The 27,559-nt window shown below is 37.1% G+C and overlaps 1 protein-coding gene across 2 annotated transcripts in view; it reads left to right on the top strand.

Annotated features, from left to right (window-relative positions):
* Positions 1-27,559, top strand: part of macrod2 (mono-ADP ribosylhydrolase 2) — a 532,294-nt gene that overhangs the window by 330,715 nt on the left and 174,020 nt on the right. For both annotated transcript variants that reach the window (XM_079440480.1, XM_079440481.1), the window contains one exon: positions 21,245-21,366. In XM_079440480.1, coding sequence (XP_079296606.1) covers positions 21,245-21,366 — 122 coding nt within the window. The remainder of the gene's footprint in view (positions 1-21,244; positions 21,367-27,559) is intronic.

A 27,559-nucleotide genomic window follows, 5' to 3' on the forward strand; every position in this document is an offset into this window, starting at 1 on the left:
CTGCATTTATATGGTCATATATTACTGTTAAGAAGTTTGAGGTAAGATGCTTGCTTGCTAACGTATTTATTTGAAAGAAATACATATTTAGCAAGAATGCTTTAAATTGACTGCAGCATGATTGTTTTTAAAATAGTTTTTGTTTTTGAGCACCAAATCAGCATATTCCAATGATTTCTGAAGGATCATGTGACTTTCAGAATTCTGCTTTATTAAAGGCCTAACTTATTATATTTCACATATTTTACTGTATTTTAGTCAAATAATTGCTACCATTGGCAAACATAAGACTAAAAAAATTTAAAAGTATAAAAAAAACTAATTTAGTGGTGTTTGAGCAAAGATAATAAAAAAAAAAAACTTGACAGCTTGGTGATTTGATCTTTTACTTCTCTTTGACTTCGTCAAAAAACAAAAACAAAAAAAGAAGCTCATCCCAAAATCAAGACAACAAATGATTGGTTTATGCTTTAAAACTCAACCTAAAGCTAAGATAACCAACTCTCAATTTACCCTAAAAATCAAACTGAGAAGGGAAAAAAAAGCAAAGAGAACAAAGGTTTCTCTTGATGGGAGGATAAAGTAGGGGAAATGCAGTAAATGTGTGCGTCGTCGAGTGCTTGAGTGCCGGGTAATGATGATGAATACAAGACATGGACTATGGGCCGAGTCCGGCTGATGAGCTGTCTCATTCATCACGTGGCTCACGGTGGATGTGTGTATGTGCAGTTTGTTTTGATTAGCCATCTAATTAAAGTGGAATGACAGTCAATGAAGAAGCAATTTGAATGACAGCCTTGCGGTGATTGTAGATGATAAGTCGATGGAGCGTTGATGACGCTAGATTCAGCAGATGCCATGGGGGCTCCCGTCTCCTCACCCGTGACACTGATGCTATCCCTGTCCAGGTTGATGGGGAAAAACCTGGGATCTTTTTTCTCTCGTCTTAATCGACTCGTTTCTGCACTCATGAAGCAAGACAGTTCTGCCTTCCTTATGCTCATCACTCACTCACTCACTCACTCACTCACTCATTCCTTCCCTTTTCTCAGACTATTTATTTATTCCTAGATGTCTGTCATACTCATGCTATGAGTTATTGTGAGAAATTTGCTTACTATGTAAAGATTATATTTTGTTGTGTGTTGATATTTTTTATATATCTATCTATGTATGAAAAATATCATACAAAGTCATGCAAAAATGCTACATTTCTAATCTAAATATTCATTTTCTGGTTCTTTTGTGCCTTAAAATTATTTCTAGAATTATTTCTAGAAACCTTGCAGAATTCTTTATTATGCTCTTGTTTCTATATGTAACAATAACAAGCTTCCCACACTTTTTGATCAACATGTTTTCATGACTCTTCTAGTTATATGTGATTACTGGAAAAGAATTAAAGAATTTTTAAAAATCATTTAAATTCAGGCTGAATCACTAATAAAACATTTACAGTTGAAGTCAAAAGTTTACATACACCTTGCAGAATCTGCAAAATGTTAATTATTTTACCAAAATAAGAGGGATCATACAAAATGTATGTTATTGTTTATTTAGTACTGACCTAAATAAGATATTTCACATAAAATATTTTCATATAGTCCACAAGAGAAAATAACATTTTGTCTCTTGTTCTTCAGAAAAATCTAATTCTTTGGTTTTCCAGCATTTTTGTGTATTCGAACCCTTTCCAATAATGACTGTATAATTTTGAGATCCATCTTTTCACACTGGGGACAACTGAGGGACTCATGCAACTATTACAGAAGGTTCAAATGCTCATGTATGCTCCAAAAGAAAAAACAATGCATTAAGAGCCAGGGGCTGAAAACATTTGAGCAGAATGAAGATGTGTACATTTCTTATTTTGCCTAAATATATATTTTTTTCATTTAGTACTGCCCTTCAGAAGCTACAGAAGATATATACATGAAGACAAACAAACCTTTTTGAATTTGAAGATCAGGGTAAATTTATATTATTTTATATTCTGGGAAACATGTGAGTATCTTCCATAGCTTCTGAAGGAAAAAAAACAAAAAGATATTTAGGTAATATAAGAAAAATGTACAAAATGTAATGTAGATCTGGCCCCTGGTAATGAATTTAAAATGTAAAAACTGAATGAATCATCTCTTTTCTTGAAAGCACTTTAGATGGAACTGAATGAAAGAAGAGCCATTCACATTTTTATTGGATGCTACTTGTTATAATCACGCTATAATCTTTTGATTGAATCCAGACCAGGAATCTTCCAGCTTATCCGTTGAGTTCATCCGGTTCTCACTGCAGTAGTTTGAAGCTGCGGGATATGCAATCCTAACATCATAAAGTGTAATGAGTTATTTTACGCAGGGTCTGATAAATGCTGCCGTGTGTTGGAGGGAGTGGATGATGGGAATGACATTCCGTGTCCTCTGAGGAGAAGGGAGTGCTAGTCCTTCCCTCACGGTAACAATTTTCACTCCGTTCGTGGAGATGAGAATTTTGATTTCATGTCTATTTGCTATTTATGGACTTTATGATTGCGCGCTCACCTGTTGTTACTTTTGTTTTGTTTTGACGGTTGTGCCATAAATGTCTTTTTATGTATGTATGTATATTTTTGTGTTGTGTTTGTCCTGGAAGGTTTTCACATTTGGCTTTATGGATTAGTATAGGTGTAAACCAGCTGCTTTGAAGAATATTAATGCTGCTCTTGTACACTACTGTTCATAAGTTTGGGGTCTGTAAGATTTTTTTTTTAATATATTAAGAAGTCTCTCCAAGAAGGCTCACCAAAGTTGATTTAATCCAAAATAGAGGGAAAAAAATGTGATATCCTGAACATTTCAACAATAGGGTATAACCGAAGAATATAGTGATAGGACAGGATAAAAAATAAATAGATAAATAAAATACTCCATATGACCATTCTTAAATCTCATTTTTAAACATGTCATGCCAGGTTTGTGTCTTTTCAGTGAAAAATGAAAGAAACCAAAAAGCTTCCTGACGCTGGATTCTGAAGACTTAATATATAGCTTTATGCATTATTTATGGTGCTTCTAATATCCTTCTGTGTCATTTCGAAGTTTGACAACCCATAGTCAATATATGTTTCCGTTTTATGGCCAAGAGCAGCATGAACATCCTGCAAAACATCTCCGTTCTTGTTCCAAAGAACAAAAGTATAATGTTTTGGAACATCAAATCATGACCCTTTTCATTTTTGTGTGAACCCTTCCTTTAATTCTATTCAAAGGTGTTGATGATATAATTTTCTTAAGACTATATTGAGAAGATTTACTGTAAGGTTCTCAGTTTTCAGCCAGAAAGTGATTTGCACATCCTTTAATTGCTGGTGTTAGCTAAATGTTTCAGGCATGTAGCACGCTTTGTTGAGTAACGGATTGCATTAATCTTTGGACCAGCCGCATCTTCCTCCATCAATTCAGCATTTAGAGCATCTTAATTGAAATGGCTGCTAATTTATTGAGTGAAAAGAGCCTCTTCAGTCTCATCAGCCTTCCACAGCTGTGTTTCTTACACACGTGAGGAACCATGTTTACTGAATGACAACCTTGCTTAATATTCTCTGAATATTTATGATGTTTTATTAGCGTTTTACAATGTTAAGTGGATAAAAAGTACCACAAGGAAATATAAATAGGTTTGTAAAGCCTCAGTAAGACCATAATAAACTGAAAGACGGATTTTTCTGAACACCTCACTTCCAAAACCCATAAATCCAGGCACTGAACTCACAACAGAACAGAATATTAACATGTCACTGCACAAACCCCCATCAATGTTGTTCAATTCAATCTCTCATTATCAGAGAGCCATGGGCCAGAGCAGATTTCTGTCTTACCATCCCCGTGCGTGATCAGAAGGGGGCCATGGCATCGCAGCATGATCATTTACAGTGCGGTGAGCTTTAGCGGCCAACACTGACACACCGAGCAGAGAACCCAACAACCCACAGTGCTACCAAAATGAAACACAAAACACAAGATTGGAAGTTGAAATATACTGTATGTACGAGAGGGAGGAGCGAGAGAGATGTCAGCTGCAGTGGCTGATGTCAGAGAAAGACCCTGTTTTTCTGAAAGAAGCGAGAGTGAACAAATGGAGACAGATCACTTGATTTCACTGGTTTTACTCCACTGAATATTCACATTGTGCCCTTGTTTTGATCAACAGTAACACTTTAAGCGTGTCAGCTCTAGTGGCTCCAAATGAAATTGCAAAAGTAATGATCTATTCAAACATACAGAAGCCCAGTGGGACTGTAAAACGGGGATAAAGAGAAAACAAGTCAAGAAAAATAATACAATTGCATGGAAGTTTCTGGAACAGAGTTGAGTGATATATGGTTTATTCACAATGTTTTCATGATTATTTTCTGGTGAGCTACAATTACACAACTGATAGAAAAAAACCTACTAAGTTTCATTTTTATGAATCTGTTCTTATTTTGTTTGTGTCAACACTCGTTTAAAAATGTATGTAGGCAAACATGGCTGTTTATAATTTATTGGTATTTTGGTTTGCAGTAAAAAAGCACAAATGCACACCATGTCCTTCAGAGACAAAAATATAGTTTGTTCATATAAATTCAAATAATTCAATATAATTCTTGTTCATTTAGTGACAATGGAGGACATGTCATGTCTTGACATGCTTTATTTTAATTAGATATTAGTTCTTTAATTCTGTTTTAGTTCTTTCATTACAAAATTATTGTAATTAATTTTTAAATAAATTTTTAAATCTTAATTAAAATTTCTTGAAGGCTGTTCCTCTGATTAAAAAAAAATCACGCATTACAGTCAATTTAGAACTATCAATAAAATGTTTAATATTGTCAAAAGGCTGAAAAGTATTGAAATTCTTAAGTAAATCTGCCAGTCATAGTTGGTGCCACTAATGTCGCAGCAGTTTTTTTTTGGACTTAATATGCTTATTAAAATGTCTGTTTGCTTCCTTCATCTGATGACTATCAATCTACAAATTTTATAAATATAACTTAACCCAGTGATCATAGATTTTGTGGAATGTTTTGCAGTATGGTGTGTCCAGAGCTGTCACAGTTCATGCTCAGCTTGTTGCTGGTGAGCAGGATAATGGAATAAGCATGTAAGCGCACACACACACATGTTTTATTCAAGGATCGGGTCACCTATTTCTAAGATTCACAATACTTTCAGCACCATTCATTTCAGGCGTGTACCACCAACTGAAGGGAATGAAGAGAAAACCTACATGTTTTTGTCATGGTTAGTTTCCATTTGTATTATTATTATTAAAAGAATATATAATTTGATTAACTTATTACATTTATTCATATTTATATTATTTATTCTTACATTTATTTGAGGCAAATAACTCTTAAGTTGGACATTTACCTAGCCAGTCTCTTGCTATCCCTTTCTTTCATTACTTAAAATGGTTGATCATTTTCTTTGATTAAAGGGTTTGGTGAAACAATGGAGGTTGTGTGTGAGGAATGCTGAACTTTCTCAGACGGTATCATGTTTCTTTAGGTGGATTCTTTTCTTGATTTGCTCAGTAGACAGTTAAATTAATCTTCTCTTTTATCCTCCTGATTATGGCTACAGTCCACCATTAATGCAGGCGACTCATTTTATCAAGGTATCATAAGGCATGTTAATAATCGATCTTTGTACAACTGACGGCATTTATCCTTACTGAAATATTGACGTCATTTGCATTATTAAGCTCTTGTTTGTCGAGGCTATGGGGGGGTGAAAAAACGAAGAATTAAACCATTAGCAGGGTGACAGTTTCACGCTCTCTGACATTTATACGGCAGCTTCCTGTTAAAACAGGATCCGCTCCACTCGGTGTCAGACTCCACCACATTAAATCCATTAAAGGCTATGAAAATTAAAAGGCCACTTCACAATTAATTTCATTTGTTAATTAAACAGTTATCACATTCTACATTTAGACTGGGCTATTGAATAATGTTCTATCAAAGAGTTATCAAAGTCATATCCCCCAGGATGCGCTGCACTTAAAGAAAGATGATTATATTCTCAGAGAGCAACAATAACAGTGTTTGTGGCTGTAGTAAAGTGTATTTAATCCAGGTGCAGCATGTTATTTATCAGCGCACTAATGTTAGTGTTGAGTAGTTGTTTTAGAGTGAGGGTTGTTGGAAGAGCAGTCAGTGTTTAGTAATGGTAAATATTTGAAGTGCTGGGGGTGTTTCTGTGCAGGCAGTGTCTCCCTGTGGACAGTCTGATCAGTGCCACTCCAACAGCTGCTGCAGGACCTTGTGCTTATCATAGAATATTATTGAAACCTTGGAGGTGGGCTTTTTTATTTATTTATTTCAGCCACCCTGCAAAGCCTTAGAAACAGTTTAGAACACCTTAGCAACTGCATAGCAATGCCCTGGCAACCACCCACAACACCCTAATTGTGCTGGTGAGTTTTGCACAGGAAAGCGTTTAATTTTTTTTTTTTTGCAGAACATGTTTTTGTTTATAAGATTGATTAGAATGAACTTAATTAATTTAGTTGACATATCCATTAATGCATAAATATATGTGCGCTACCGCTCAAAATTTATGAAATGTTTTTGAAAGAAGTCTCTTATAATCACCAAGGCTGCATTTATTTAATCCAAAATACAGTAAAAACAATGCTGTTGTGAAATACTATTACAGTTTAAATTAACTCTTTTTAACTCTTAACTCTGTTTTAATGTATTTATATAGACAGGCAGGCAGACAGCTCTAGGACACGCTAAATTGATCAAAAGTGACAGTAATGACATTTATAATACAGCATTACAAAAGATTTATATTTCAAATATATCTTTTTTTTCTGAACTTTCTATTCATCAACAAATCCTGAAAAAAATGTCATGTTTTTTCCACAAATATTGCGGCACAACCATTTTCAGCATTGATAATGAGAAGTTTCTTGAACACCAGGTCAGCGTATTAGAATGATTTCTGAAGGATTATGTGACACTAAAGACCAGAGAAATGATGCTGAAAGTTTAAATTTGCCATCAGAGGAATACATTTCATTTCAAAATATAGTAAAATAGAAAACAGTACTTTTAAACTGATTATATTTCACAGTTTTACTATTTTCACTGTATGTTGATCAAATAAATGCAGCACTAGTGAGTGCAAGAGACTTTTTCAAAAATATTACAAAATATCTAAATTATTCCACATTTTGACCGGTAATGCAAATACTTTGACAAGTCCAGACAGCTCATTACTGCCAGTCTGGTGTCGAAATAATAAACTTGTAACTTTTTTATTTTTCTTTGTACAAGAGTCTTGTCCTCTGTCTTTCAAATGCTATGGTGGGCTTAAAGGCATAGACTCGCATCTTTGTGTTCCCTCATTAGCCTCATGGTCCGTTGGGAGTGCTTTTTCCAGAACAGCTTGGTGTAGCAGAGTCCTCTTCCTGTACTAATCTCAAACGCAGACGGCCCTCATCTCTGCCTGTTTATTTATGATAATGCCCCTGTGTCTCAACAGGACTAGGAAAAGTTCTTTATTCGTCCATGCAGATTAGCGTTTTGGCAGTCGCGTCCCGCAATTACTCAGCGCTTACATCAACGTGTTTCACCCCGCCACCAATTAACAGGTGGCTTGGGAAATATTTTTGGGGTAAGCATGTCTGACCTGATTTTTGAAATGTGTGTTCCACTTCACTTTTGTCCAGTACAGTGACTCATGGAAGCAGTACAGCGGTGCAACCTATGAAAAAATCAAAAAACAAATACGTGCACTACTGTTGGGGACTCTTAATATTTGGCAAAATTGTTGACTTGATTGCACAGATGCTATTTGTAGAGAACTGAACAGATGTTGCAATCACACATTCTGATTCTTGTTGCTTTTATTACATGTGCCATTTCTGTTTCCTGAACTGCTAGATACAGAGTAACACCAGAAGACTATATGGAATTGAATTCGCTGTCCCCTCAAGAATGAATGTATCGTGCAGTATGGTATTCTTGTCAAATATCACTGGGACTACAGTGATATTGCTGGAAGGCAAACTGTCTGGCTTGTATGTGAAGTGTTGGGGGACCTCAGTGAAGTGTTATGATGTGAATATGCACAGACGGTCTGGAGTAGTGAGAGAAGTTGCTATTCTATTAGTGGCCTTGATCTTCCCTCCTTTCTCTCTCTCTCTCTCTCTCTCGTTCACCACTTCTTTCTCTGGACAGTATTGATTTTGATATTCAGAGGAGATATGGGATGGAAGTTAACGAGAGAGTCAGACACAGGCGATGTTGTTAGTGGTTAAATAGAGTGAACTTGACATTGCGGAACACAAGGCACCAAACATTAATATAAGAGATATAAATGTAACCAGACACCAGCCAGTCAGCATAACAGACAACTACGAGATTGAATATATGAGCTAAACACAGCAGTAACACAAAACTGACTGAAAGCAAATGTAGGAGGTTAATGAATAAAAGTGATAATGCAGACTAATGCATTTAAAAGGTTTATAATAGATATTTTAGCGCACTGCAGTCTGCATTTTAGCTTTTTAAGGGCAACAGCGTTCATTTTAAAAAGGACAGGACTGAAAAGTGTTATGTGACAAGCTTTTTTTGTGATGTTTAGGGGAGATTAAATTGGATAAATTAAGTCTCTAGAGTGAAAGTGAATGTTGACCACTGCTGATTCTGGTCACTTTTCATTTTCATGTGTGGAAAAGAGCAGCTTGAGCATTGTGCAAAACATCTTATGTTGTGTTCCACAGAAGAAAGCATGTCTCTGTTCAAGCATAGTAGCCTATGTATACTTGATTGTGAACTCATGCTCATAGAATGAGAGTTTAGTACTTGTATTTTCCCCTGCTGCTTGCAGTAGTAGGGACAGTATTATAACTACTGATAATGATATAAGCAGCATGTCTTATGATTAAATTTAGTCAAATTTAGAGGTCGACCGATTAATCGGCCGATTTTTGGCATTTTTTTTATTAATCGGCTACCTGGTATTACCTGGTAGAGCTGTGCGATTAATCAAAATCGAATCACAATCACGATTTGAGACGTTGCGATTTGCTAATCGTAAAGCCTGCGATGTGGACGCGATATTACTCTGATCCAGATCATATGCACGACTGCCAGCCTTGAGTGACAGTCTTACTAACCAACAGAGTGAGCGCACCTTCTCCCCGATCAGCACTGCTCTAGTCAACTGCGTAAACACCCACCATTTAAAAAGGGTCAGATCAAAAGTTAGGCAAATTAAAACTAAAGAAAACACATATATATATACTGCATGTTCGCTAATTCAGAAGACCGCACACACAGCCCGTGTCTCTGAATGCTTCTCATACTCGCTCACTCTGCCCCACGCTGAAACGTCTCCCGCGTCTCACCTGTACATAATGAATAATATTTTGGCATTCAAATACATCGCGAATACGGAAACATTTGATCTTGTGTCGAATGAGAGACCCAACGTTGGTTTCAGTTTCGTTTTAGCCTAAATGAATTCGTTTTGGCTTGTTGTTTATAGCTAGCTTCTTATATTTTTAATTCTTGTTCTTTTCTAAATACTGTTAATTGAAAGCATATGTTGTGGAGTGAGGGAACTAAAATAGCCTAGCTATGTTTACAGTGTTTATTATAATGTTTGTAAACATTTCACGTCGGCATTAAGCCTATTTCTGAATGAAATAATAAAATGCTTATACGTAAAAAAATAATAAAATGCTTATAAGACTTATACGTGACTTTTCTCTCTCTCTCTCTCTCTCTCTCTCTCTCTCTCTCTCTAAAAAACACAATTTTTTATACGCACAGCATATTTTAACCATGCAGCAAACCTTTTTAAATATTTTGATAAATTACTGAAAAAAAATTAACATCCCTGAGATGAAGGGGAAAAAAAAAAGAAAGAAAGAAAATCGGCCAAACATATCGGCCAAAAATCGGCATCATATATCGGCTGCCCTGATGTCTAAATATCGGCATCGGCCAGAGAAAAACCCATATCGGTCGACCTCTAGTCAAATTGCCACGATGCGAAATGTTCATAAACATAATAGATTTTCCTTTGAGTGTTCCAGCTCTTTTGAAAATCCACCACACCTTTGTTCTCACTTCTAATCCAGGTCCATGAATTATCATTAAGGAAAACCCTAATCCCTTTTGAAAGAAGCATGAATTAATGCACTAACAACTGTGTCCATATTAGAGTAATTGCCATTTACTTTACAAATTCTGCATGCACCAGTAAGAATAAAAAGGATGATTTCTTAAGCGAGAGCCTCAATCAACAAGGGAACCAGGACAGAACTCTGTCACCATGACAACAAGGGTTTGATCAGGTTGGGCCTGAGTGGGTGTTTTCATTTTGTAATCTTTGATAACAAACACGCAAGTGGCAGCTAAGTGCATAACGGCGGAGAGAGACTGTCTTTCCAGTGAGTGGGTACAGTGCCGCCCCTGTGGGCAGGGCAGAAGCGGGGCTCGTTTTAACCGCTTGAGCCCCACAGGGCTCCATACTCCCTCCTGTTAGCTTTATTCACTCACAGCTGTGTGAAACCAGCCTGCCTGATAGGGGTAGGTAGAGTAGTCAGACCCCATGGCTGATTACTCTGAATTCTATTACCACTCATCCATGAAGCGAATTATAAGGACAACCCACCGGTCCTGTGCACACCACTGACATCTCCTGCCTACCGGCTTGTTTTAAACTAGACTGTGACTGAAAATTCTGGTGTTAATATATATATATATATATATATATATATATATATATATATATATATACAGTATATATATAAGATTATGATTTATTATATTTCACATTTATTGTATGTGAAGTGTTGGGGGATCTCAGTGAAGTGTTATGATGTGAATATGCACAGACAGTCTGGGATAGTGAGAGAAGTTGCTATTCTATTAGTGGCCTTGATCTTCCCTCCTTTCTCTCTCTATCTCTCTCTCTCTCGTTCACCACTTCTTTCTCTGGACAGTATTGATTTTGATATTCAGAGGAGATATGGGATGGAAGTTAACGAGAGAGACAGACACAGGCGATGTTGTTAGTGGTTAAATAGAGTGAATTTATATATTTTTTAGCCAGCATCAACCACTCAAATTAGTAGATTTATGAATGTCACATATCAGATATGAATTTTTCATATTATGATGATTGACTTGGCTATCAATAATAACACTCGTCTTGTCAGTGTTGAGCCGGCTGTCTATTTTAAGTGTGAAAGATGGGACTAGCTGTCACATCTGCTCATGCGTGGCATTATTTCACGTTTCACACCATTTTACACACCCATCTTTCATTCTGCGTCGAATCAATACACTTATCTCTGTGTGTACAACTGCCATGCTGCTCTGTGCACATGGAGTGTTACTGTTCTAAATCATTTTGCAACTCCGATTTTTAAAATACCCTTAATTCTCTGAGGGTTTGTTCGTTTTTGAAGGTGCTAATTGCAATCTGGCTGCAGTTTATATAAACAACCACATTTGCGTTGTGGTAAGTGATTTGTTTTGAAAGATATTAAAGAAATAAATGGCTGTTACAGATCTGTGGAATTCTGGGAATTCTGTTCCTGCATGAAACAGCAGTAAAATGGTCTAACCATACCTTTTGTGCATGTATGTATGTCAGGATTTAGGCATGATATTGGCATTATTAAAAGTCGATCTTGCAGATTCATTGGCTTCTGCTTCACAATCAAGATGTTAAGTAAAAGGAAATGCAGTGAGGATACCGAGCACCGAGTGGTTGGCAGTATGCTCGTACAACACATGGCAATATTTAACCTCTCCCTAGATTCAGGTCAACCATTCCATGGTTTAACATGGAAAGCCTTACATGAGCTGTCATACCTAATCCATTCTGCTGAAGAAATCTGCCATTAAAGCCCAGCTATTTAGGAAAAACTAAGCTTCTCATCTTCCTTAAATAGATCAACTGTCTGATGTCATGGCCAAAATATGTGCAGTCCTAAAGAACTGAGATCAGATGTAATTGATTGAACAGCCAAAATAACTGATGAAAATACGTTTTATTTTATTTTTTTCTTTAAAATAAGGAGTATTCAGCCATGTTGAGATCACATGACCATTTTGAATACTACTCATTTGTTCATTTCTGCAATGGCACTGGTAAATGCTACAGTACATATACTGTCCTTTTTATTTGTTGCTCAGATTAGCTCTTATTAACCATATGCAGTGCTTCAGTTGACTTAGCTTCAAAGTCAGTTTTACAAATCAAGTCCTGCATATGGCTTGGATTGACCATTTGAGAGTTAAAAGAAAAAAAAAGAAAAAATCTGAAAAATGCAATGGTTTCATGCTGTGAGAAAAGCCTTTTGTTGACTCAGAAATGTCTTCGTGTAGACGTGAACACAGTGAATAGGTTTTTCCACTGTAGAATTCTCTTTGTGGTTCTGAAATGCTTGAACAGAGATACAAAGTCAAATTTTATCAAAGAGTGTGCGCTTCTCTCCGTTATTACGCCAACAATCCAGTCAGCAAGTTAGCAGTGTCTCTGTTAACCCATTATGTGCCGTTGCGGCTGACTTCACCTCACAACTTGTATCGAAAGTCATTACGTGCTTTGTTGATTCTTAAGTGCAAAGATAATTGCACCAAGTAGGATGAAAGTACTTTGATTATTGTCTGCCAGTTCCTCTGAATTCTAATAGATCTAATTTTGCCTTTCCAATCCATCATCTGAGCCTCATTTCTCTCCTAAATTAACTAAGCTTTAAATGCACCACGATGAATGAGCAGGTGCCCCCTTAAAAGTAACGATAGTGTAAAATGTAAGAAGTTGTGTTAACGTGCCAAAGTATTGTTAGCTCCACAAAATCCTTTGTGTTTTTCAGTGCGTTTGTTGTTTCTCATTGCTGCATCACTGTCGCTTGCCACAAGATCATGTTTTTCTTCTGAGCTTTTATCTGTGTGCTCCCAAGCACAAGGTTGCAGGTGGAGTCTGGGTTGTGGATTCAGTGGAAGTTCATGTCTGCCCTGTCATTGTTTAATCTGCTGTTGGGATATCTTAATTAGTCTTGACTCAAATTCTCTCAGAAGTGTGCTCTAGTTCATCAGGGGACCCGGGCCCCAGAGTCGCCGCAGTCCCTAACCACAATTGTCATGCCCATCTAACGACAAAAGAAAAGGAGTTCAGAATATCTAAAAAGTTATGTTGTATGATAAAGGACTAAGTTTAATATTTTTATTACAGAATGTAGCAAAATCTGATCTTTCAGCCTTTCTTTAAAGGAATAGTTCTTCCAATTCTGTATTTTGTTCTTTCACAGAATACAAAAGGACCTTTTTATACATTTTTATTCATTCATTCATTTTTTTTTTTTTTTTTTTTTTTTTACCTTTTTCAGTTCAGTTCATAGTGACCGCATGCTGTCAAAATCAAAAAAGAAAATAACAGTTCATTCAAGTTGTGCTGTTCAGAAGTTTGAGGTTTTTTAGTTTTGTTTTTTGAAAGTATTTTATGTCTACCAAGGCTACTTTTTTGTTTTGATTTGATTTTTAATAACAACAAGTAAAAACACTAATATTGTGTAATATTATTGCAATTTAACAAAACTATTTTCTATTTCATTATGATGAAAATATAATGAAATTTTATAATGAAATATAATGTAATGAAATTTATTCCTGTGACAAAAACTTTCTTCAGTGTCACATGATCCTTCAGAAATCATTCTAATATACTGGTTTCTTATTATCAATGTTGAAAACAGTTGCTGCTTAATATTTTTGTGGAAACCATGATATATTTTTTTCAGGATTCTTTGATGAATATACATTTTGAAAGAACAGCATTTACCTGTTTCTTTTGATCAATGTAATGTGTCCTTGGTAAATAAGTGTTCATTTCCTAAAAAAAGAAATTACTGACCTCAAACCTTTGAATGGTACTGTATATTCTGGCTCTTCTGAAGTAATTTGAAATCTTTATCTGAAAGTCAAGTCACTATTAACAGCTCTCAAATCAAATATGGCACCTTTGGTGCATTCTTAACGTCATGATGTTTGGCATGATGCTGTTCACATCCAACCTGAGCCATAGTGAATAATGTCAGATTTCTATCAATTTCATCTCACACAACTAGCGTTTGGGTTCAGAAGACTCTAATACAGAAGTCGTATAGAACAAATGAGGTGGGGGCTGGAAACAAAAACTTTGTAGCCGGTGGTCACTATGAACTGTTATTGTTGTGTGTTTTATGGAAGAAATAACATTATTTTGAAAAGTAATTCATGACCGAATGTTCATTTCTAGGAGAATTATTCCTTTAATCTGCCTTTTGACAATGTTTTCTGCCCAGAGAACAATATATGTGTGGGAAAGTCTAGAAATAGCAATCATAGACCATGTTCAAGTTCTGCCAAAGCAGCTCGCACATCTAAATATGGTGTCTCGTCTCTTTAATGTGTGTGCGTCCCTTTGGTGGAGCATCATTTGCTGCAGAGGGGCTGTAAGAACAGAAGCCGCGCTAGTCTCCCCCAAGCCGGCTGTTTGAAGGTGACGTTTGATGTACCTCACGATCAATCCCGGCGCCAGCTGCCGTACATGTCGCAAGCTGCGGCGGTAAAAGAGGAAACGTGGGAACAGGGCTGTGCCGAACGAGCGATCTGTCCTGTCCCCAAAGAGCTTTATAAAACACATCCCATCAAAGCAACGGACGGGAGGACCTCCTGCCGAAATTCTCACCCACCTCACTTTCTTGTTTCTTCCAAAACCTCTCGATTTGCTTTGGCTTTCATTTAGGTTAAATTCACACATCAAAGGAGCCAATACGCGAATGTTAAATCGATCTCAGACGATGTTTTCAAAAAGCCCGGATGGCTCGCATTATCATCGTAAGTATTAACAAAACATGTGGTTCAGGTTTCAGTCGGACGGTGCTGTTAACATGCATGTTAAAACCAGATATAATGCCTCGAGATAAACCCAACGCAATGCTAGCATGTTGAAACTATCTTTTTAGGTTTCCATCCTCCCCACAGAGTTTCCAGCAAGAAAAGGAGACGAAGTTGGCCCTCCGAGAGTAGCACCGGGAGACCCTGCTTTTCATTATTAATGGTTGTGGATGGTAGCCCATGGGCGGCGGCTTGTGTCCGTTGGAATAAGATAAGTCCCTGCTGCCCGCACCTCTGTCCTCAAGGCGGCCGACGCATATAAAACAGTCTCTCGGCTCGCTTGATTAGAACGAGGCATTGAAGAGAAGAAATGCTTGAGAGGTCGGTCGAGTAAAGTGAGCGAAAAGGCATCCATATTCAGAGCCCATGCTTTCCGCCCTCCCTAGGCCCATTCTCTTATGTAAGTGCCCTTGACAGACTCATTGTGAAGTGATTTTATGCATTATTCCCGTTGATTGAGTTGAGGTGCGGGCCAGACACATATTCCTGAGGGCGATTACTCGCCACACCTAGTGAGCCTCTCCTTTTTTCGACGGTCTTATCTGCTCTTCCTGTAAAAAGAATTCTTGACGGCTGTACAGAAAGACGTTTTCGCCTCCTTTCCATTCTCACTCCTTTCAAGCTTTGACAAGCTTGAGACGGACAGAGTTGCTCTGTATGTGTCTGTGTTTTTCTTCGCTCAATTATTTATTTATTACCAGCTATTTGGGTGTTGAAATCTATGCAAATGAAATTCTGCCTGGCTAAAGAACAGCGTATAATAACAGAGCTGAGAAAAAAGGAGGTATGTCCCCTTTACACAAAAGATGTTATAAGCGAAGCTGTGTTCATTTGCATGATTAAGCTATGGCGGATGTTTGAATGTTTTAGTCCAATCCAAACAACGCCTTTTATTTTACGCTACAGCTAATGTGTGGAAAGGGAAGCCTGAACAATAGTTGCATGCACCTTTATTATTCGGTAATAATATGCATGGTTCCATATGACAAGTAGCATTATCTGTGCGCATCGATTTGTGGCCGGCACATGAATAGAATAGTAAGTATGTAGGCCGCAGACGTGCAAGACGATATTAAGAATTGTTATGGTTACATGGACTTCAATAATCAGTATAAAATCAGCACTTCAGCACCCCAGAAAAGAACTGTTTTACATTAGCATTTCTTTCAAATTGAACATTTTGACAAGGGATTACACAAACTATATATATTATTTCTGCGATTGCAAAGTCTGAATTTTGAGGAACCATTACTGTAGTTTTCAGTGTCACATGATCCTTCAGAAATCATACTAATATGCTGATGATGCTCAAACATAATTTCTTCTTCTTATTGGGATTCTTTGATGAATAGAAGAAAGTTCCAAGGATCAGCATTTATTTAAAACAGAAATATTGTTACATTGTAAATGTCTTTACTGTTACTTTTGATCATTGTAATATGTGTGTATATACACATCACGATTAATCCCACCTAACATTAACGTTTTTAAATATACTTTTATATTTCAATAATTTCACATTAAATCATCAAATTAATGTAGAAACAACACATAAAGACAGTGTATTTTTAATATTTGTTTAATAGCATCTTTTTTTTAGATTGAAGGCGAGTATCACTGATACCAATACGATTGATGTCCCTAGGAAATTTCCCTAATATTTAACCAAGGACTGTATGCAGTGTTCATTGTACTAACATTATAAGTGTCAATTTTAAGAGAGCTGTCAATTTGAACATTTATTAGACTTTAAAAAATAACTTCTAATTTAAGTGAGCTTAAAACAATATTCACATAAACTCATTATAATAAATGTAATATTTACCTGTGCCCTTCAGCAAGTAGGAAATATACAGAAATTGAATAAAGTTATCAAACACTTAATTCTAAATTAAATAGATGAATCCTTAGAGCTACAAAAGTTATTAATTTCCTCTTTTGTTCTTTGATGAACAGACATCACAGCAGCTGGATTATTAGGTTATTTGGCTGCTATTACTTTAAGAGCTGCCGCTGCTGAACGTGACAAGAAAAAAGACACTGTAGCAGCAGTTGTGAGTGGGGTGGTCAACCATAGCTCCGCCCCTGCGTTTACTATTTTTAATGCCATTAAACTGGAAAAATTAATCACTTGCGTTAACACGCTAATTTTGACAGCACTATATAAATTCTAAATTTAAACCAAACACCAGATTACTGCGGTTCATGGAAACATAGCAATTGTTAATGGCCAGAGATACTGCAATCACTGTTAAACGTGTATCTTCACGGGGGTTCATTCAGCGGTCAACACTCGAAGCACAACCATAGTGAGAAAACACTTCCCACAAACAGAACCGTAAAGAAACAATCACAGGTATCGCTCAGAATAATGGCTCTTTTCCCCTCATCCTCACTGGTGAGTGCTGGTCAGTCTAGCTGCCTAAATATCTTTATGAGGTGAATTATACGACCACCTCACTGCCTCAAGTGGGAAATTACAGTAGATAAGTCAAATGGAAATATTTGAGAAAAAAAGGCAGACGGGAAGCTCATCAGCTGCAGGTTATTATTGCCAGTTTATCTCCAGGGCACGGTGGACTTCCTTACTAAAGCACAGTCCATGACCTACCAGTAACCCTGAACATAAGCACACTTTCTGTGAATTCAAAGGTTGATCTGTCTACATTTTTGCTCATTTGGATAGTCCTCAACAACAGTTTGCACAATAGCACACTTTTCCAACCACGATTATTCCCTTTACTTGTGTGAAATGATCTAAATTGTTCCATGCTCCTCTAATTGCATTTGTATTCACATACACCTTCTTAAAGTTATATGAACTAGTGATCCTCACAGCTGAGAGAGCTGAGATTGTTAGGAGTGAAAACCTTCAGGAATATGAAGGGAAACATCACTTGTCAATCATTGTTGTTGTTGTTGTTGTTGTTTTTAATGTCTCCACCAAACATACATATTCCCCTGGGTGCTGTTTGTTTGCCAGGTGAATGCATAGAATAGAAACAGGCCATCATAAAAGTGTCTTCTCAGTGCACATTTGCATTTATTCATTCTGAAGCTAGCCAAGCAAGAATAATGATAATCTTTTGTCAACATGCCCTTATTCATGCATAAGTAAAAGTAATGATTGTTTTCATCTCAGCATTGTCTAATCTCATAGTCAAGCCAATATTTTTTCGGGCCATTTTTACCGTTGTTTCAGTCGTGTGTTGTTTTACACAGAAGTAGATTAATGTTAAGGATAAATCAAAACTTTATGCATGGTTTTTTTTTCTTTGCTGTTGCAGCAGAGGTTTTATTTTTATTTTTTATATGTCTCGAATATATTGCAGACCCCCTCTCTTGCTACCATGCCATATGTTGTGTATATGTTTCATTTTTTTGTTTAGTTTTTTAGAAAAATGTAACACATACTTGCTCTCCTGGAAGCCCATCTTGTAAAACAAAAATGGAGTGCACATAATCAAAAATAAATTGCATATACATGATGGGCTTCCAAGAGAACAAGTATGAACTCTCTTGTTTTGAATGAAAAAATAAAATGACCTCTTGATTATATATGCATGCATAGATATCATGCACATGTTATACGACCATAGGTTTAGTTTCATGAATTTATAAATGGTCTGTTCTGGTCCTCCATCCTCTAATTGAAGAGTTGTTGCTCTAGTGGTCCGGACGTTCATGTATTATGCATAAAAAACAACTGGGCGCAGGCTACATTATGGTCCCATCATGTTAGCTGGGTCCTGCTGGTATGGGGAGAGATGATATTTCATATAGTTACAGCCTCATTAAGGGGCCACACTAACAGCCAGAACACACACACACACACACACACCCCGGACAGCATGCTGTTTAAGCAACACTGCTGATGTAGCCATGACCGTAGAGATCACCGCTGTGAGTATTGTCTTGTCTCATTGTCATTATCTGATATAAGTGTTGAAAGCCTCAAAATAACACACGGTACGCTGTTCTGAGTGAAGAAAAATAAATGAAATGTCTTGAAATTTTTTTTCTGTTTCTCTTGGGAGAGTTTCTCAACGCCCTCCATTTCATACTGAGATGTTCTGTAGGTAATCAACGATGCAAATACTGCATTGCAAGGGATGTCAAATTAAAAGTGCACACCTTATTAATCTTTAATAGGCCATTAAGTGAGGTTTGTGAATTTTGTGCTTTAAGGTGACTGAGTGAATAGAGTGAAGTTTCTATTCCAATTTGCACAAGCATTATGTGTCTTCCATAACACTGTCTGCATTATGTCTTCCTTAGAAATGTCCTATTTTAAGAGTGAGAGAAGCTATTGAAATGTGTCTGTCTGTGTATACCCTTAAAGGCAGCTTGTCATTGGTGGATAGAAATGACAACTGGTGAGAACACATCAATAATTGACTGAGCTTTTATTCATAAAGAACAGGATTATGTAATGAGAAAAGCACTCAGACTCCCTCCTCACACTCCCAGCTCTCATTTGCCGAACCACTAAAGATAGAAATCTTTGCCTGAATAATGCAAACACGCTCCTCGTTCCAGATCCTTTCTGTACACAGACTTTAGCTGAACAGATGTGTGCGGCAAAGGGCAATTTACACATGTGACAGTCTCTGCACATTCACCACGACAGCATTAACAGCTGATCTTTGGTTATGTTAACTGTGTACAAAAGACAGAGCTGTGTACAAAAAAACATGATAGTTTTCTCGACCGACAGGCTGTTCTTTCCTTCATTCTTTCCGCATTTTGCCACTTTACATTTTTCTTAGATTTACAAATATTTAAAAGGTATAGTACTCAGACGATTTCTGTTTTCTCTAATATTTCATTAGAAATGAGCTATTGTGCCAGCACATTTATATATAGATTAGTTCTGAATTAACAGGATATTTCAGGCTCTTTCGACCTTGTCCATTTGCATCATGTCTGTAAGCTAAGAAAAGAAGATCTGGCTATTATGAAAGCAGATACTTACTGTACATGCTAGATATACATCTTGTAAGACTTTCCTCTGCAAATAATCTGTGATTTCAATCACAGATGTTGATAGAGAACCCAGAATTCTGGAATTTACCAAATTAGTTGCTTATTGTATTTTATGATGCACTATTGTGTTCACTAGCTAGAGCTGGGGCTAAAGTAGTGTGCTGACCAGACATGAGTTAAATTCTCTAGTCACTGAAAGCAAGAATGTGAAGTGTGCAGTGTGGAACAATAGCAGCCAATCAGAACATACTTGGTATTTAATATACAGTTATGTGCAGCATAGTTTGGATTTCAGTATGGGCAGGGCTACTCAGTGTGACACAGCAGGAAGAGAAACGGAGCAGCAGACAAAATATCACTTGTGGTTGCACCTAACCAAAACCATTTATATTTCCCTGTTTTTCACATTTAAAAATGCTGGTAATATATAAAATGCACAGCTAATAATAACAAAGAGTTCTCTGTGAAGTTGTCTTGTTGCTTGTCTGCTGTAAAATGCTGACTGTAAAAGAAGCGAGGGCCACAGAGGCAGCGTGAACAGGCCTAGCAATGCGACCTGTTTATTGTTATTAATTGCCCACTGCCGCCCAGCTTCCAGGGCCTGGAGGAGTCAGACAGGAAGGGCTATGTTATTTCTCTCTCAGATTCATGCGCAGCTTCCTTAACTCCCCTGTCATCACTGCAATGATTTAATTAAACCAGCCCGCTTCCCTCAGCCTTCTCGCCTCAGACCAGCCTCACGCTGACTGACAACCAACACATTACTATGCACAAGTAGCAGGAGGGCAGCTACGAGCAGATATGAATGTATGAATAGATAGGATAAAAGGACGGAGTAATTGATTTTCTATCTGCTCTTCCATTTCATTAACTGAATAAATGTACTTGATTTGGGGCATTTTTTTGGCTTGTACAAATCAGCCCCTTTGTTCCATTGTTGGTTTTTGTCATTGTTGGTTGACTCTTGTTTTTGTAGCGTGATAACGCTGCAGAAAAATAAGCTGTTTTGTACCCAATAGAATTGGGAATGTGCGGGTGCGTTTCCATGAGCCTCGGCAGTTCTGAAACGGTTCTATTTGTCATTCTCTTGTATTACTTGCCTTTGAAGATATGACAGGAAGCTTTGTTTTGTTGTTGTTTGACGTGGGATTTGTCTGCTGGTGTTGAGCAGTGTCACAGTTTGAGCAGTGTCACAGTTTTAATTGAAAAGTTGTGTTAGCTACAGTGGCACATATTTCCATTATGATTTACACACACAGAGGTTTAAGTTTTTGACATTGTATAGACATAAACCACTCTGCTTATTTCTTCTTTCAGATGTGATCCATACTGTTGGCCCAATCGCCAGAGGAAATGTGGGCCAGTCCCAAAGAGATGACCTTGAATCATGCTACAAATACTCCCTCAGGCTGATGAAGGACAATAACTTGAGATCTGTGGTGAGTATAAAAGCTTTTAAGACAGACTTTACAAACAGTCCATTTCAGACAAGCAGCTCTGTGACTCTGTTGATGCATTCAAGACCGTGTTTTGATATCTTGAAGTCAGCAAAATAACAGTTTTGAAGATGATTGTACAATGGTGATGTTGCTGTAAGACATGCTCCCTTGTTTGTGCATTTATTGTCGATCGTTGTATGGTTGCAACACAGCCTTTTAGCAGGGCCTGAGGAAAAAAATGTAGATAAAGACAAACAGGCAACATTTTCTGTTGGTTTCCACAAGGGTTTTATTGGTTGGGCTGCCGTGCCCTCCTTGGTGACTAACAGTTGCTCTTGTTGTTGTTGCAGTATTAATTCTCACATTTTGTAACATGAAGCAGATCTAAAGCCAGATGTTGAACGGAATTCACACTTGGGCAATTTTTACATTCTTTGTTTTGTTTTAGACAAATCTGTCTCTTTTGATAAAAATATTTCTTAAATGTCCTTAAATATTTCATCATTTCATATTCATTGCTTCTGTTTTATAAATGCATGTTACTAATCTTATTGTGAATCAAGCATGTGTCATTTTTATTTTTACATTCCTTTGGCCTCTTTTTTTATGTTACAGTGTCATAACTTGAACTTCTGAAATGGTAGAATACTCTGGTGACGTACAGAATATCAATAATTTAGTCTGTGTAAAACCCAATCTCTTTCCACATAAATCTACCTCAAGCTCACATTCAGCTGTTCTGATGTGGATAGCCTGAGGGAAGAAACTATTCCTGTGTCTGGTCGTTCTGGTGCACAGAGCTCTGTAGCGTCGACCAGACGGTAACAGGTCAAAGAGGGAGTGTGCTGGGTGTGAGGGGTCCAGAGTGATTTTACCAGCCCTTTTGCTCACTCTGGATAAGTACAGTTCTTGGAGAGTGGGTAGGGTTGTACCAATGATTCGCTCAGCAGTCCGGACTACCCTCCGTAGTCTTCTGAGGTCAGATTTGGTAGCTGAGCTGAACCAGACAGTTATTCATAGTGTGACTGATCTCAAACATAATGCTTTATATATATATATATATATATATATATATATATATATATATATATATATATATATATATATATATATATATATATATATATATATATATATATATACACACACACACACACAGTGCCCTCCAAAAGTATGAATATGAGTAAAAAGATGAATATGAGACAAAACTACAGAATGTCACATTTTATTATTGGGTGATTCAACTTATAGATGTTTTACCAGCTAAGAATATCAGCACTTTTAGAGTTTCTTCCCTCAATCTGATGTGAGCATAAGTATTGGAACAGTTGATCAGCTGTGTCCTGTTGCATTAATTCTTCAGATATTAAAAGCAGGCAATGTGTCGTATCAGTTATATCCATTACTTCTGTATTCTGAATCTTGCAATCGATGATGACACACACAAACCAGGATGAAGATGAGGGAGCTGACTTTGAGAGAAAAGCAAGCAATTTGGATGATAAAAGAAAAGAGGAAGTCAATTAGAGCTATGGCAAAACAAAGGGCATGGAGAAATCAAGAGTTTGGAAACCACCAGCAACCAACAATGACCTGATCGGCTGAGAAAACAACAGTAGTTGATGACACACAAATCATAAAAGCTGTGAAAATGAACCATAAAAGACGTCTGTAAAATCACCAACAACTTCCAGAAAGCTGGGGTGATGCTCTGACAATCTACTGTCCTCAGGAGACTTTGACACAGAATTACAGATGCTACACAGCAAGATGCAAACCTCTGACCAGCACCAAAGGCAAGATTAGAGTTTGCAAAAAAAGCACAAAGGTGAGCCAGAAGAGTTTTGGAACTGTTTTTATGGACAGATGAGACAAAGATGAACCTTGATCTAAGTGACAGGAAAGTAAAAATGTGGAGAAAAAAAATGGAACTGCAAATGGTCCTAAGCATACAGCCTCATCTGTAAAGCATGGTGGAGGTGGCGTCATGGCATGGGCATGTATGACTGTCTCTGGAACAGGGCCTCTCATCTTTATTGATGACTTAATGTATGATGACAGTAGCAGAATGAATTTGGAAGGGTACAAAACCATCTTGCCTACCAATAATTCAAGAAAATGCCACCAGATTCATTGGGAAGTACTTCATATTGCATCAGAACAATGACCCAAAACACCCTGCCAGTTCAGTCAAGGAGTTTATAAGGGCAAAGAAATGGAAAGTCTTAGATTGCCCAAGTCAATCTCCAGATTTAAATCCGATTGAACATGAATTTCACCAGCTGAAGAGGAAAGACAGAAATTCCCCAAAACAAGCAACAATTGGAATTGGCTGCATTAAAGGCTGGAGAAAGTATTTCAAAGGATGAGACCAAGAGTCTGGTGATGTCTATGGGTCACAGACTCACTGCTGTGATTGTGTGCAAGGGATCTGCAACTAAATAATAGCTTTTAATCTTTTATATCTGCTTTATGTTCAACTGTCCCAATACTTATGCTCACATCAATGAGTGGGATGAACTCTAAAAGTGCTGTTCTTTTTATTTGGTAAAACATGTATGTGTTGAAACGGCTAATAATAAAATGTGACATTCTGTAGTTTTGTCTCATATTCATCTTTTAATCATATTTGCAAATGTCTTGACTCCACAGCCAACAGAGCAATTTTGCCTTTACTGTTCCAATACGTATGGAGGGGACTGCATATATATGTGAATGTGTGTGTATATATATATATATATATATATATATATATATATATATATATATATATACAGTATATATATATATATATATATATATATATATATATATATATATACAGTATATATATACAGTATATATAGTGCTTTACAGGTGTGTTCAAATAGGTTCAGTCCCCAGCATTACTGACTATGATTGGAATACAGTTACATTTTACATTTAGTCATTTAGCAGATGCTTTTATCCATTGTTTTTTTTTTTTTTTTTTTTAAGAAAACAAGCAGTTAGTAAATGAATAGAGTGCAAGTCTAAAAGGGACAAGTAATTTTTTTAGGAATACCTAAAACAATTATTCAAAAACATTTTTAATGCGTTGTTAATGTATTGCGGAGATATTTTTTCTTGTCATGGTTCTGTCTACAGTATGTTTTAATTAAAGTTTGTTAATTATCATCATAATGTTCATTTTTTTGGTGACATCTTAATTATTGCTGAAGAACATTGGATCAGAACAATTTTTGTTATATTTTGAATGCAGTTCCTCAGTTTGATTAGCATTCTCATGTATATTTAAGTGTCAGGGTCAATTATTGCTAACTAACTGGCAAAACATTTCCTATGAAATCAAGGAAGGAAATATTTTTTTATTCTTAGTAAATCATAACAAAGGTGTTAGTTTGCTCTCTAGCTTTTAAAGAACCATGCACACTGTATGTCTTACAGCCATTGAAACAGCTGGAATGGATAAGGCTCATATTTTCCATATTGCAACTATGTTCAGATTGTTTCTCAGCTCTGTAAATTACCAGACAACCTCAGGCTTTAATGAAGCTGGCTAAAGACCAGCAGCTTTGGACCGGGAAGACATAGAGTCTGATCGTGCGCTGTTCCAGCTGCTGACCCTATCTCCACCATCTGGTGCATATGAGTTGTGGATCTGCTTTAATCCATGGTGGCCACAACCAGAGGGGCCGTGCGCTAGACAGACCAATCAGCTCCTCCATCCAGACCAGCAGAGGCCCCTGAGAGGATCTCTCACAATTAGCCATGATGAGACCGTCTTTGCGGGACAAATCGCTAACTTCGGCACTTGACGAACTGCTTTAATCTCACCGTGAGGATGGAGAGGTCTGGCGTCATCGTCATTACAAGGTTGGAATGGCGTGATTAAGGTTGCACGGATTCACTTATGGCTGTGAGAAATGCACATGCCTTCCACGAGTGACTGGGAGTTAAGTGCTAATTAGCGATTATGTTTACTCATTTTTATCTTATGGCGTACACAGACCTTCACCGCTGCAACCCACCTAGAAGGTCATGAATGAGTCTGGGGGGTCTGGGATGTATATTTACTCCCAAAGCATAGCCCAGAGATTCTTACAGGCCTCATTAGGTAGCACAGGAGTAGCCAGGAAAGGGGCCGTGCATCCTTCGCTCTATATTTCTTCACTCGTTACAGTACCCGCTCTCTTACATGCACATTCCACACATGTATTTGGCTTCCCTTCTCTATTTATTTATTCAATAATTCACATATTGACATGAAACAGTGCTCTGCTTTTACTCTAAGGCAAGTCCGGTTCGGTGGGACATGTTTAGACAGCTGCTACAGATTATTGCTGCCCGTTTTGATTGACTGATGTCTGTCCGGTGAGTTTTGCTAGCCGTTATGCTCGAGTGCTTTAGTGTATGCGCACATTTAGTGTAAGTTGCGGTGAACGGTGAAATTATAAGAATCCACTGTTTTTATGGTATGTCAGTGGCTGATTTATAGCAGAGGTTCCAGACCACTTGCCTGGTAGATTAGTGCTAAACTCATTGGAGAATCTGTCACAAGGAAGAGTAGTGGATGTTTCTAGAAAAGGAACGGTTCGCCTAGTGGGATGCCAGAGAATTGCAAGGGGATTTGAAACATGAGGGGGAAAAAAAAACATAAACATGTGCAACAAAAGATGGGAATTGGATGAGCTCTCGAGCTAATCCTTGTTCTTGAGAGCCCAAAGACAGCCCCTGAGGCAGAGAGAGATCTAAACATGTGCTGTGGCCCACATGTGCTGCGCAGACAAATTCCCCTTGATTATTTCAAGCGATAGGGTCCCGTGAACATATTTTTAGACAGGAGGAATCCAGTGCTGAAATGTTAGTATGAGGACCCTCACTTCCTCGCGTTTCCCCCCTCGTTCCTGAAAGCATAGTTGAAATTGTATGAATACATGAGTACAAGTTATCTGTGAAAAGAATTCACACATAATTTTGCGAATTACAGTGAAACTTCTCTATCATTATCAGTAGTTGTAATAGTAGTTTCAGTACTGCTTCAATGGTTTCAGTAGTGTTTTACAGTAATGTTTTGTTTCTGAGCACCATATGCTGAACTGAATGCTTGTTTTCTTTGTCATTATCATTTATACCATTTGTATCACCCTGCATATCTTTAGACAGGTGTGTTATCTGCAGGAAAGGTTAGAAGGTTAGCATTGATGCACTTGTCGCTTGCCAACAAACACTCCTGGAGATTGGGATGAGTAATGTTTTACTGGAAGCGATAGCTTAGGGCACATTAGTTTAGCATGACACCTGTGTTTGCTCCGTGAAGCTGAATAAAGGATGAGCTTCATCTTTAGAAATGACAAGCTCTCACAGCCAAGATGCTTAACCTCCAGAATGTGGTTTAACACTTCTTGGACCAGGAGCAAGAGATGGAGGATTCTCACTCTTCTTCTCTGTCGGGTGTTGCCGTTTCTGCTCTGTTCCACATTAATGCTGGGAAAGATTCGGCGTAAACCTAGTGAGGGTTTGAGAGCAAGGATGAGTTTGATTATAACATTTCGGTGTTATTGATCTGTTACTTTGCATTATTTATGTAATATTTATTAATATTTTAAATTCAATTTTATTTTTATAATTTAAATGTTTAAATTTTAAGTTTTTTTATTTTTAGTATTCAATTTTGTTTGTTTTAATTTGAGCAATTTTTAGTGTTTCAACAAACTTTTGTTTCTGTAAACTACCAATGCAGCATTTCTAGTTTTCGTTTAAGTTTTTTCATCTAATATTTTTTTATCTTATCTTATCTTATCTTATCTTATTTATTTTATTTTATTTACAATCTGTGCATCAATCTATCCGTCTATTATTCTCTCTCTATAAGTCTACAGACTTTGCAACTTTATGGCTTTTTAAACTTTTTTCTTTTAAATTTGGCATTTTCTATACTTAAAAAATAGTAATAAATTTCTTTGATTTTCAGTTTTTGACTTAATAACTTCCTCAAACCACACTCAAACCATACCTATATATAATGCCAAACTCTTATTATTCTACTTTTAGTACTTTTGTGTTTTAAAAGAAGTGTGCTGCTGTGTGTATGTGAGAGAATGTGATTAAAATCCGGCATATCCGGTCACACGCCTCCCATGTGAACCCCGGATACACACTCCCACTTCTGTGCTCGGCTCGTTTCTGCGACCGAGTGAGCAATCTGTCATGT

Source organism: Barbus barbus (genome assembly GCF_936440315.1).
Source record: "Barbus barbus genome assembly, chromosome: 18".
Classification (NCBI taxonomy): Eukaryota; Metazoa; Chordata; class Actinopteri; order Cypriniformes; family Cyprinidae; genus Barbus; species Barbus barbus.